We start from the raw sequence: 13,435 nt of genomic DNA on the forward strand, positions 1-13,435 counted from the left end.
GATGTTAGAGCAGGGGATCCACCTAAGGGAAGCTTATTTAAAACACAAACACACACACACACACACACACACACACACACAATAAGGGTAAGGTTTGTTATGTAAACTTAAGTAGTTTCCTTTCTTCATTGCTAAGATTCTCTTGAGGTTCAGAGACTCAACACTCTCTGGTACCAGGGAAGGCTCCCTTACAAATGGAGATTGCCTTTATAAATGTAAATGTCCCTTACAAAAGGGTAACTTCTACTGTGTTTTCAGAGCTTCTCTCGCATCCACCTGTTTCTTCCGAAGTAATCCTAATACATCCTAATACCAAAGAAGCTTGTTTTGGGGTGGCATATCCTACTACTACTCCTCAGTACCATAACAACTGAATTTGGAAAAAGAAATCACTCTGAAGTTACTTATCAAAAAAGATATTTAAAAGGCATCTAATTTAAAAGACCGCTCATTTCATCACAGGGAAGTACTAAAACAAAGACATTTTAGATGTCTATTTTCATTGATTTACAGGTGTGAAATCCTTTTATGGAATATTAAAAAATTAAGGTATTTTAGGCATCATGGAAAATAAAAATATGCATATTTATACACAAAAACTGAATAGCTTTTTCCTTTGATAGGTTGTTTCCATAAAATATATATTATAATTAGAATATGTAAGACAAAATGCTCAAAAGGATGCAACAAAAATTTTCAAAAATTTAATTTTCTACATAGTTTCAAAGATAGCTTTTCAATAACGGGAAGGTAAAGGAGGAAGAATTTGTTTTTTAACTATATGAACTGTAATGCAGTTTCATGCTTGGTTTGTTCTAAAGTAGAATAGTTGTACAAACTCAAACATGTACAGTATTTTTAGAAACCTTATCTTAGATTACAGGATAAAGTTCAAGAAGCATTAGGAAACTTCAGTAACAAATTATAAAGCTCAGAGCTTTCAAGTTATTTTTTTATTTACTTGGCCTTGCTTTCTAGTTACTATTATCTTAGAGCAATGTGTCCAATATTATGGTGGCCACTCCGAATTGAGATGTGCTTAAGTATAAAACATACACCAGATTTTGAAGATTTAGTATGAAATAAAGAATGTAAAATATCTCACAAGAATTATATATTGATCTCATACTGAAATACCACCATGTACATACTAGATTAAATAAAAGACATTAAACTTGTTTGATTTACTTATTTTCTTAGAAACTCAGTAAAAGAGTAATTTTTTAAAGTAAAAAGTTGGTCTCAATAACTCCCCACGGGTTAACACGTGTCTTTGGACACTGCAAACACACAAGTACAAACCATCTGCAGTTGCTGCCTGGGCATCACAGACATCGGCCTGTATTTTTGAGGTCACACTAATTCTTCGGGCTTTCCTCTCAATTGTGCAGAGGTCTGGTGAGTCTGCACGAGAAGAAGCAAAGCCAGGTAGAAGGGATCAAGCCATTCATTTAGAACAGGGCATGGGCTCACAAAAATCTCTCACGGGACATGCACAGTTGACTGTTCTGTGAGGGCAAGTGTCATAATTAATACCGCTCTTACAACTTTTCCCATCCTTTCCAATTACTTAGAATAAATGCCTTATTTCACCAGTTTCTCACTTTCTATGGCTTAGGTGAGACACTAAATGTCTGTGTGAGAGCAAAATTTGGGAGATTATATTTTAGCAATTTCCTAATTAAGCAATATAGTTAATAGAGGCTAACGAATGAACCCATTACAATAATAAAATTAGTTAACTATTAGCATTTTATAATTTAGAACAAGAACTATCTGATAATACATGCTCCCCAATCATTTCATAAATTCGGGTTACCTACACTCTCTACCATGGACTGCAGACATCCTAATTTCTTGCTAGAATATTGTGTCTGTTAATTTATAGGCTATCAGTAAGTAGCCTTTTTATTAAGTAAAAACAAATCAAAAAAAGGATGGCAGACTTACATATTATTTGCCCTTAAAAACCAAAAAAACCCTGCATTTTCTAATCAGTCCTAAGCCCACAAAAGCTAGTCCGCTGGTACGACCCGCCCTTGGAAATCAGTGTTCCAGAATCCCCCGTGCAGTGCTCAGGCACTAAAGCACTCCGTTACCAGAGTAAGCCTCTCCACAGGCTCCAAAGACTACGTAAAGTAAAGTTCTCAGATTTGTAAAGCACTTGATAGTGTGCATACCTCTTCTCTCTGACCCTTACGTAGCTTTTGTATTTTCCAGGCCTGATCACCTCTCTGGTGCACACACTGAATCTGAATAAGGTCAGGTGGCCAAGACAACAAGGACCAGTGCTCAAGTCATGAGACACCAAGGTTAGTGCTCTTACCACTTCATCAATGATGGGCCGCCGAGAGGAACTTACATTCATACTGTATTACTTAACTGCTAAATCCAGTGCAAAAAGGTTTCTCTGTCTCCCTTTCTGTCTTTCATTCAGATAATCATCTATATTGTACTTGGATTTCTAGCACGTAACTAATAACCCCAAAACATCTATTCTGTTATTTACATATTTTATTTATTTACTTTTTTTCCTATGTGGGATGGTTGATCTTGAGCCTGCAAGGAGCAAGCTGGCCCCAGACTTCTCCAAGTCCATATTTCTTTGCCTCCAATTCTTACGTGTCCAAAGACGGAAACCACAGACACGCCTTTGTAGGAGGGTTTTACTTACTTTTTAAATTTAAGTGATACTGCAAGAGAATTTAATGCAAAAAAAAGTTTTTGCAATAACTAGATACACTTAAAAAAATGCTAAAAGAGAATCTGTTTTCAAATTTGACTTCACAGAAAAAACACAGAGCTTTTATAAATGTTATAAAGTCCTATTAAGTTTTAATAGAAAGAGGTGAAAGGTTTAAAACTATAGGGTATATATAACAGCACCATTTTAGACTCTCGCCAACAGTATAATATAATTGAAATTCAATTTGATTTCTAAAATAGAAATCCCCTTATAGTGAAGACATTACTTTAAATGGCTTTCCTGTCTTTCCTCTCTACTTTTTATTAAAGCTGTATATATAGAGTTATGGGTTGCTTGGGGCAGGAGTCACGTCTTACCTTTGTAGCATCAAGCAATCTATATAACCATATACATATTGAGAATTTGATACATAGTAAGAAATTATAATTGGAATCCTGGTACATCTAATTCTAAGGGGCTATCCGATATCAATTTTAGCAAATTTTGTTAGAATTAAAAGTGCCATGGAAAAGAGCCTTTAAAAATAAGTGTAAAGGTACTTATAGGAAACTATGTATGTAAAGCTTGATATTAATGCAAGCCTTGCACAATTCCAAGCTGAGAAGGATACCAAACAGGAACTTCCTACTTCAGATACATGATGTTGGTCTCCAAGACAGAAGGAAGAATGACATATCTACAACATTAATATCACCACTACTAAAATAATCTGAGTATATGGGCTCTTGGCAACTGATCTATCACATTATTTCAAAAAACTTTCCTTTTTATTCTTTTGTGACTTTTTGAGGTAAAATTTACACAATGAAATACAGAAACCTTAAGTTTACCATTATGAGTTTTAACAAATGCACATACACCTGGATAATCCAAATCCCTAGCAAGTCTTAGAACATTATCATTAGCCCAGAAAATCTACCCATGCCCTTTTCCTTGTATCTGATTTTTCATTCCGCATTATGTTGTTGAGATTCATGTATCAGTAGTTCGGTTTCGTTGCTGAGCAGTATTCCATGGTATGAATATATATCAGTCTGTTTAATTGTTCACTTGTTGATGGACACCTGGGCTGTTTCCAGTTTTGGGGGTATTATGAATAAAAATGAAATGAATCTTCTAATACAAGTCATTTGGTAGACATATGCTTAGATATATACTTGATGGGCTATTAGGGCAACTGAACCATTTTGTAAGAAATGACCAGACCATTTAAAAAAACTTGGGGATTTAGCTATTTTGGTAGGTGTGCAATGGTATCTCAGGATTTTAATTTGCATTTCCCTAATGTCTACTACTCAAGTTGAACATTTTCATGTGCTTATTGGCCATTTAAATATATTCCTTTCTAAAGTGTTCAAATCTTTTGCCTTTTTTTTTGTAACTGGGCTGTCTTTTTATTGTGTCACAGACTTTCTTTATATATGTTCTCAATACCAGCTCTTTAATTGCTACATGTTTTGCAAATATTTCCTTCCAGTCTGGCTTGCCTTCGTCACTTTAATAGTGTCTCTTGATGAGAAGTGTTCAATGAAGGCTAATTTAACAATTTTTTTCATTGCTTCCTGTGTCTAAAAATCTTTGAAGATATTCTATGTTTTATTCTGGAAGCTTTATAGTTTATTTTTTATACTTAGGTATCTATGACCTATCTCAAATTGTGTATAGTGTGAAATAAGGATCAAAATTTGTGCTTTTTTTTTTTCAAAATGGATATCCAGTTCTTCAAGCACTGGTTGTTGAAAAGACTTTCCTGTCTCCACTGGTTCCTCTGGTACTTTTGTCAAAAATCAACTGGCAGTGTAAGTGAGGGTCTATATTCTGGGCTCTCCATTCTGTTACGATTACTTTTTTTTTTTTAAATCCCTATGCCACACTGATCACTGTTGCTTTACAGTAAGTCCTAAAGTTGGTTAGCATAAGACTTTGAACTTCTGCTCTTTTTTGAGATTGTTTATTCTGAGTCTTCTGCATTTCCATATGAAGGTCAAAAAAAGAAAAGCCTATAACGGAGTACAATTAGGTATTACATTTTATCTACAAATCAACAAAGATACCTTACATAGCAACATAAGAAGAATAGATAATATGGATCTAATTAAAAATTACTTGATTGATTTAGGTATTTAGTTCTAATGCACATAATAAAAAATTATAATTCTTTTTAATTTCAATTTCCAATTATTTGCTAATAAATAAAAATGTGATTTTTGTATATTGACCTTATTTCCCAAGATCTTGTTAAATTCATTTTAGTTCTAATAGTTGTTTTTTAGTACCCTTAGATTTTCTTTGCAAATAATTACGCCATTTAGAATCACTGTTGAATTTTATCGATGCTTTTTTGTCAACTGCATCTTGTGAAATGATCATATTCTTTTTCTCCTTTAATACTGCATTCCTGAGCTAAATCCAACCTGGCCATGATGTATTATATTTTTTATATATTGTAAATATTTGATTTTAAAGGATTTTTTTTTTTTTTTTTTTTTTTTTTTTTTTGCCTTTATGTTCACAAGTGCAATTGATCTGTTGGGATGGGTAGGTTTTGGAATCAGGGTTCCGCTGGCTCCATTAAAAAAAATTTGGGATGCTTTCCTTCCTTCTCTATTTTTTCAAAGAGTTTGTGTAAAACTGGTATTATCTTTTTCTTATATGTTTGATAGAATTCACCCAATGGTGAAACCATATGGATCTAGAATTTTCTTTCTGGGAAAATTTTTGATAATAGCTGTATATTAAAGAAATTTAATATTATTTGCTATTTCACCTTGTTTTCAGTTTTTGTAGGATACATTTTTCAAGGAATTTCATCTAGGGTTTCGAGTTAATTGGCAAGCATATAACTGTTCATCACATTCCCTTATTATTTTAATGGATAAACAAACCATCTTTCATTTCTGATTTTGGTAATTTGTGATTTTTTTTCTAGATCAGTTAGCCTTAAGATTTTATTGATTTTTATCTTTCACAGATCAAACTTTTGGCTTTATTTCTGTTTTCTGTCTCATTGACTTATCTTTCCTTTCTGCTACTAACTTCGTTTTTTGGGTTTTTTGTTTTGTTTTGTTTTGTTTTTTTTGCTAGTTTCTTAAAGTGGAATTTTAGGTCATTGATTTTAAGATCTTCTTTTCTTATGCCAGCATTTAAAGCTATAAATGAACTTGTAAGCACTGCTTTAACTATTGTGTAGCAAAGAATTTGACCTTGCCCAAAGAAAGAGGCCTAGCTTTGTCCTCAGCTCCTATGAGATAACTTCTAAAATCCTGAAATTTTCCAAGTGATGGAAGTGTATTTGTTACTTATGGTGAGCCTTTCAGAGTTTATGATAATGAAGTAATTCATGGTCTACATACCGTCCACTATTTCTTATCAACCTGGTCCTTTGTTCCCAGGATAGCAACTTTTTAATGCACTCCCTTAAATAGGGTAATTCTTCCATGACAGCCCTTGAATCATTTAACTGAAGTTTATCTGGTGGATTACCAGTAGGTAATGCTTCCTTAGTAGATACTCAAGCAAAATCAAGTTTAAAGGCTTGTATATTATTAATCCAAATGGGTAAAGTGATCAATAATATGTAACCCAGTGACTTTCAGCTTGAAACTGTATATAATGTTGCCACAGTGCCAAACCTGGCACTTGACAGTCACCAGCTAAGATTCTCCTTTGTACCATTTTTAGAAATCAGTAGGCTATTTTAAATACAGATCAGATGAAACATCCACAGTAGTATCAAACAATAAAAAAGAACAGATACAGTGTTGCAACCTAAAAATGAAATACTTAAAACAACTAAAACTTAAGTAATTTAGGTCAGGTAACATTATTTAGATAGAATTTACACATTCTCTGATTATTAAAACCCTTAGGTAATTTGTTTTAAGTAAGGCATTCTCCATTCTTGGATATATCTTCACGATCAATCTATTTTGAGTTGCTTGCCTTAAGGATTAAGATCTGAAATGCATTCTTTAGCTCAGTCTTGAGAATTAAAACATGGGACATTAATAAGAATGGGGCAGAAAATGTTTAAATTCAAAAACTCAAATTTAAACTTCTCGTATATAAAAATAAGAGATTTAATCCCTTTAATATTATACAGGAATGATTTAACAATTATCCAATAGTGATTCCTCCAAATCTTGGATTAAGATCTAACTGTTATGCTCACCTGTTGAGTACACAAGGATTCTTTTGTAGCCTGTCAATTAAATGACATATCTACTGCAGATCAAACTTCCATTCCAGTATAATACCTTTAAAACTCTCATTATCTTGTAAGAATTATCTTTCTAAGATTATAGGTTTTACAGTGCTGGCTAAATTTATGACTATATAATAATATACTGTTTCAATTTAAAAAGTTATAATTTTAGTATCTTTTTAAGGGCATTTTATTATTTCCACAATAACATCAATTTGGCAACTCTTTTATTCATTTACTTGAATAACGAATATTCATTATTTAAGTAAATGAATATCTCTAATAGAAATTTCTTCAGCTATAAATGTGAACTCCCAAAGAATTTTCATATTTATTTCTATGATGTTTGTGACATTTCCCTACTCACCTTTTTTAGATGGCTTGGGTGGTACCACTGGGCCAGGTTCTATGTTGTCATAAAAATTATTCATGGCTTTAGGATCAAAGTTTCCTATAAAAAAAATAAAATCACCAGATATTTAGGGCTCTCTCCCCTCTTATTTGAAATTTTTGTTAAGGAAAATATGGGGGGAAAAAACATGTAAGAAAAGAAACTGTTTTGCAAGGTTTCAAAAAACTCATTATATTATCCTACCCTCTTCCCTGTGAAATTGATTTATTGTTGTGAGAAAAGACCCAAGCAAACTACCGCACCTGTGTCTGTCTAGAGTGTTCACCTAAAGGAATATTTTTCTAACTGTAAAGCGAGTCTCTCTAGACAGGATTAAGCATGTGGTGCATTTAGGGAGGTAAATGAAAGAGAGCAGTGAAAAGATGGCTGAACTGTTTTTCTGTTCTGATTTTAATGAACCATGAGAAGATAATTTAAATTTTATTGATTATAAAGATTAATCAAATTATGATAGCAGCAGCTCATGGATTCTAATCTTTAAGACAAGGAGAATTTTTAAAATGCTGCCTACAGACTTATCATTGATAAAAGATGATACGGTGCCAATTTCAGAATAGAACAATCCCTGAGAATTTTGTCTCGCCACAAAATTTTCAGATCTAAAATGTTCACTCCCTGATCTAGTGTGTATTTCAACCCCATCTCCTGCCATGACTCCTCCAAGGTCAGTTTTGATCCAGTGCCAGCTTTGGGTCCTACCTTCACTTCTGTGAATCTATCATTGCAACCTACTTGTTTTGCACATAATTCCAGTTAAGCTTTTTAACCGTACCCATGCTTATTTACAGAGGATGCTATATGGTACTGATAATTCAAATATATTGCCTAATTTTTTTCCCAACAAGTTTTCCTCACGAAAACCAACAGTAAAGTTGCTTTTCAGCAAATCATCCATTGATTTGCATCTAGTCTAAATGTCCCAAAAAGTGTCTAATTACTTCTTTTAAAAGTTCAGATTGGAAATTTACATAAAAATTTTCTAGAGCATGAAAGAGTAGAATTCAGTATAAAATAGATACATTTGAACCCCTTATGAAAGAAGATTTAGAAATGCTTAAGCACCAAAAAGAGCTTTGTTGCTCAATGGAGACCAAAACCACAGCTCTTCACTTATAAAATCTTAACAGTGGTTTCCCTTGCAGGTCCTATTACAAATGCTTTTATCCATTTGGATATGCTATTTTAAGACAATTTCCTCAAAATAACTCTTATGACGGTTCATGAAAGCCACAATGCTATTCGATATATTAACTGGATCTTTTTATGTGTTTAAGATGCTGTATATGTATTTCTTCAATTAAGTTATAGCTGACATTCTAATTTCTAAACCCATAAGGCTTACTATAAATATTCTAACCAAATGTTTGTGTTTCTTGTTTTGCTTCAAAGACAACAAGCAAAAAAACTGGTGCACTCTTCTAATATAGTAGCAGTACTTTGTATAACCCCCACATTATGCACAGCAATTCTTTCTACAGCCCACTAGCTTTAAGCAATGAAAGAATTACTGTGACTAGGCTTCTGAAAATAATTTTAAGGGCACATAACTAGACTGTTAAACTTTCACATTCAAATTTGCTTCTATTGTTCCAGACAGTTCCATCTTTTGGGTTCCCCTGCTTCTACTCTAACCTTGCCTAAAAATGGCAATGGGGCACATTATTATATACTCCCCAAATACAGTAGAAGCTTTCTTAAGAACAGTAAGAGGAGGGCTGATTAAAACACAGGATTGTTAATAAAAATTACACATCAACTTTAACAAAACATATAAACATAGCAGTATTTTAATATTGGATCAAGACCTTTTCTTTAGGTTGTCTATTGACTAAAGGTTCTATACTGTCTTATAATTAACTACACTGGTGATGACCTAAAGTGAGGTGGGCAAACTTTCTGTAAAGGACCAGATAATAAACATTTTAGGTACTATGAATAAGTCTGTTGCAAGCCCTCAACTGTGCTGCTGAAGCACTCAAGCAAGCCCAAGACGACATGTAAACAAATGGGCGTGGCTACATTCCACTAAAACTTTATTTTAAAAAACAGACAGCTGGCTAGTTTGCTGAACCCTGATCTATAATTTCCTGTTTCGACTTTGTTAGAATGGAGCAATAAAGATACTTTCAAGAACATTTAATTTGAATATAGAATCCTCTTAGATTTTGACGATTTCCCCTCAGTTGTTTTCATCCATTCGTAATTCAGCCCCTATTTGATCTACCTGAGTGTTTAAAAAGCATTTGTCTTTCGTTTTTACAGTAGTATAGTAACTGGTACAAGCAGGTTTGGGAACAATACTGACTCTTGGTAAGCAGACAATTCCACTGATGGGAGCAAAGGTATATGGATGTGCCAGGATGTGGCCTGTCACGGGTGTGCAGCACCTGTGGGCTTGGTCAGTATATTTTACAGAGAAAATGAAGAACATCTCTAACCTGACAAACTAGGTAAATGAAAGTTAGTTAAGAGAGCTTCTACTGTATGTAGCACACTTCTATACGAAAGCCAACCCCCTACCTCACCCCAAAAACTCTTAAGATATAGTTGGATATTTTCATGTAATAGAAAACATAATGGTATATGGAATTTACTTTAAAACTGAGAAATCTGATATTCTGACTTGAGATTCCTACTTTAAAAAATATTTTAGGTGACTATCATATAATATAATCTAAGCTTTAGAATTAAAACCCATCAACTTATAAAATATTTACAGTAAATGACTATGAGGAGAAACAACAGAATAGTGATAAGAACTTGATGAAATTGGCAATGTAAAAACTATTTTTGATCCCCCATATATCTCTGCTCTATCTATGATCATATGGGGGTGAAGGGATCTGTTTACCAGGATTGTAATCTTATAATGGATAAAAACTCTCTATCTGTATAACCAAAATGATAGCTATTTAAGCAGCTTAAAACACCACACTATTACTTATGGTTTACCAAATAATCAAGTCTATACCTCTAGATTGAAGGAGGTCAACTTCTTTCAGTGTACAGTCAACATTTATCTGGAGTTGTCTGTTCATGCTTCTCAATCTTGTCATTTCCTCAGGCTAGTAAGAAAGGACCCAAAATAGCAATTGTGGGAAAGTCATTATCAAGCCCAACATTTAAGAACTGCTATTCATGTTAATTGTTCTGATTGGTTATTAGCAAAAATATGGCCTTAGTTCATAAAAGGGCATGTTTAAGAAGTCCTATATATGTTTTTCAATGAATAGTCCAGTAAAATGGGGCATCGATATAGCCACATATAAACAAAATCTGCATATAACGTGGCACGGTACAATACTAGACTGTTCTACCATACAAAACACTACCATGTTTATCACAAACCACTGAGAATATTTTATTTCTATGTATTTATGGTAAGGGACAAATATCAACCTTTTAAACAAGCAACATCCATGATTATAGTCTTGTACGGGATGATAAAAATTATAACAATACTAATTTTAATTAACACTGAGTGGCAGGTACTGTGTTTACCAGAATTCTCATTTTCCTCAAAACGATCTCTCAAGAAAGTACTAATATCACCCCCAATTTATACATGAGGAAGCTCAGGCACAAGTTGTATTATTTTCCCAAGGTTATAAAAGCTGGTAATTGAAAGAGCCAGAATTTATATAGAACTCTTTTATATAAACTTACATAGAAATCTTTTTTGTGTGTTCATGTTAGGTTGACAAAGGCAATTAATATAGTATTTGAAATTTTTAGGAACAGACTTTTCTTCCTCCATCTTTGTTTCCTTTTGCCTTGACCTTTCCAGCCCAGCCTACACCTTAAGCCTTTCGGGGGGAATACAGGAAACACTAAAATGTGAAGAAAGCCCTATTCTTGTGAAGAGAGCCCTGTTCTTCCGTTAAATAAAGCTTTCGGAAGCCTTTACTTTCCCAACATTCTGAATTCCTTTACTATTTTACATATATGTACATTAAAAAATAAAATGACAGTTTAGACTCCAGAGGCACAGGGTTAAAGCTTTTAGCACTGCCCTAACTAAATTTCTAAGGTGATTTATAAAGTAAAAGATAAAAATCTGCTATCATAGGAAGACAGAATAAAATCCCATTGAGTTGAAAACATGTATTTTGCTAATAAAAACTGAATGTTAACAGAATGAAGAAAAATGAGCAAATATTTTAATTCACAATAATGTAAGATCTTATGCTATTAAGAGGTATTAGCAGAATAATTGGGAATGCCAACTTAAAATAAGTGCTATAACAGGCAGAATATAATAAAACCAACAATCCTTTAGAATGCCAGAAGAACACAAAAGTCGCTTAGAAATATTAGGGATTGCGTTTCTTTTCTCATTCCTATGTGTAAACCATGTGACATTAACATGTAAAATGCTTATACCTTGTCTACCAAGCAATATTTAAAAAAACATACCTGAGCATAAGATAAAGCACCTGTTTGAAGTTTTCAAAGAGTGATGGTGTCTTCCTATGAACATGTGAAAGAACCTATTTTCTTTGTAGAATCATACTGGGAAAGTCAAGAACCTAAAGGAGCTGGATCTCTCTACATATTGGGGCGGTTGGGGGGGGGGTGGGCGCGGTTCAGCAACAATATCCCTGAATAGTTAAGTTCTGTAACTAAGTATGGAAATATTATAATATAACTTTGTAGTCGAGAGGCTACTACATACATATTTCCTTATAACAATAATAATAAAAAAAAAAGCTCTCAACAGGCTCATTTCCAAAGATGGTAGAACTACTGAAACTCACTAAACAGTTTATCTATAAGATTCCTAAGCTGTTTCCGATAAGTTACTGTTTGTCAAAAGGTATTTTTTCGCGGAGAAGGGGTTTTAAGATTGGCTGTGAGTGATTTACAGTTATTTGTAAATACCAGGATTTTTATATCTGACATTGTGAAGTGAAAAATTCTAAGCTTTTGTCAAAAGGTAGCAAACACCTTAAGTCAACTGTTTAAGCACTTTAAGAAGTTGTCTCAGAGAGACCAAGGTCAAAGAACACTGATGTTCTTTGGTGGCTTGGCCCTAATTATGCATCTGGGACTCAAAGCTGTGGGTTAGTCCAAAAACCCAATTAGTCAGAACAAGACGAATGGGAGGAAAAACTTGGGGGAAGGGGTAATTGGCAGCTCTCTGCTTATGAGAATCTAATTTATCCTTCAAGGTATAATTTAAATTTCCCCCTCCTCCACTGAAACTGTCTCATCTTTGAACCCACCAGCAAAAAACTAACATTTCTATCTCAGAACTCTTAAAAGTACTTAATATCACTACCATTCAGCTGGCCAGCACTTCTGATTTACTGCCTTACGTTATCTCTTCTCTGTCACACACACACACACAAATATAGGTTCATGGGCATATATACATATACCTTTTTACATACAGATCTCTTTAACATCTTCCACAGCACTGAATACCCTTGGCAAAGAGATTGGGAAAAATGATGGCAGTCATGCATCTCACGTTTCTGCCCTCCTCAGAAAGATTATTTCATTGCTCTTATTTCTGCAACTGCACACACAGTTGGTCACAAATATATGTTCCAGTCTCATTAGGCACACACATTTCTAAGCAATTTTTTATACACTGCTTGATAAGAAATTAATTTGTCTGAAAACTTGAAAGTACCAATATGAGCTTAGCAGCAAATAAAAAAGCTAATTCTCTATATTGTGTAATCCTGTAAAAGTGGGACAATGATAAGGATAGTCAGTTTTTGAGTACCTACAACAAGCTTGGCACTTTACATTGTCTCTTTTCCTTGACAACATTAAAATGTCCCCAGTCCAGAAAAAAGTACATCAACTGCAGAGAAGTTAAATATAACCAGCGAATGCAGAGCCTATGTAGGCACTCTTTCAATTATGTCATGGGGCCTCAAATGAGCCTCTATGAACAAAAATGACTAAATGCTTTATTTTCTGATTAATAGCCTACATCTAATATACTCTTGTGTTATGCGTGTTCCTAAATTTAAAAGGAAATTACAAAATGCTTCAGATTTGTGTATGCATCTCAAGCAGATTTTTCCAATATCTTGCAACCAACCTTTATAAGAATCCTTACTCTTTGCTGGGTATTATGTAACCTGTTTAATGTGCT

General features: G+C 33.7%; 1 protein-coding gene, 1 long non-coding RNA gene and 1 other non-coding gene across 14 annotated transcripts in view; 1 reads left to right on the plus strand and 2 right to left on the minus strand.

The window, feature by feature from the left end:
- The window catches only part of LOC118607791, a 221,594-nt gene that overhangs the window by 38,480 nt on the left and 169,679 nt on the right, over positions 1 to 13,435 (plus strand). For all 4 annotated transcript variants that reach the window (XR_004952825.1, XR_004952827.1, XR_004952826.1 and 1 more), the window contains exon 3: positions 2,221 to 2,312. This is a non-coding gene — a long non-coding RNA (uncharacterized LOC118607791). The remainder of the gene's footprint in view (positions 1 to 2,220; positions 2,313 to 13,435) is intronic.
- The window catches only part of TAB3 (TGF-beta activated kinase 1 (MAP3K7) binding protein 3), a 56,252-nt gene that overhangs the window by 5,883 nt on the left and 36,934 nt on the right, over positions 1 to 13,435 (minus strand). For 6 of the 9 annotated variants that reach the window (XM_036226699.1, XM_036226698.1, XM_036226695.1 and 3 more), the window contains 3 exons: positions 10,295 to 10,388; positions 7,279 to 7,362; positions 1,303 to 1,404 (listed from right to left, as the gene is read on the minus strand). The exons of 1 other annotated variant lie outside the window; for it this stretch is intronic. In XM_036226699.1, coding sequence (XP_036082592.1) covers positions 1,303 to 1,404; positions 7,279 to 7,362; positions 10,295 to 10,388 — 280 coding nt within the window. Of the gene's footprint in view, positions 1 to 1,302; positions 1,405 to 7,278; positions 7,363 to 10,294; positions 10,389 to 13,435 lie in introns of those variants that run through there. 2 more of the 9 variants (XM_036226700.1, XM_036226702.1) reach the window with 2 other exon arrangements.
- LOC118608162 lies at positions 2,535 to 2,664 on the minus strand. Its single transcript, XR_004952954.1, has one exon. It is a non-coding gene; the product is annotated as a small nucleolar RNA SNORA38 (small nucleolar RNA).

The sequence above is a fragment of the Rousettus aegyptiacus genome, unplaced genomic scaffold, assembly GCF_014176215.1.
Source record: "Rousettus aegyptiacus isolate mRouAeg1 unplaced genomic scaffold, mRouAeg1.p scaffold_m13_p_9, whole genome shotgun sequence".
Classification (NCBI taxonomy): Eukaryota; Metazoa; Chordata; class Mammalia; order Chiroptera; family Pteropodidae; genus Rousettus; species Rousettus aegyptiacus.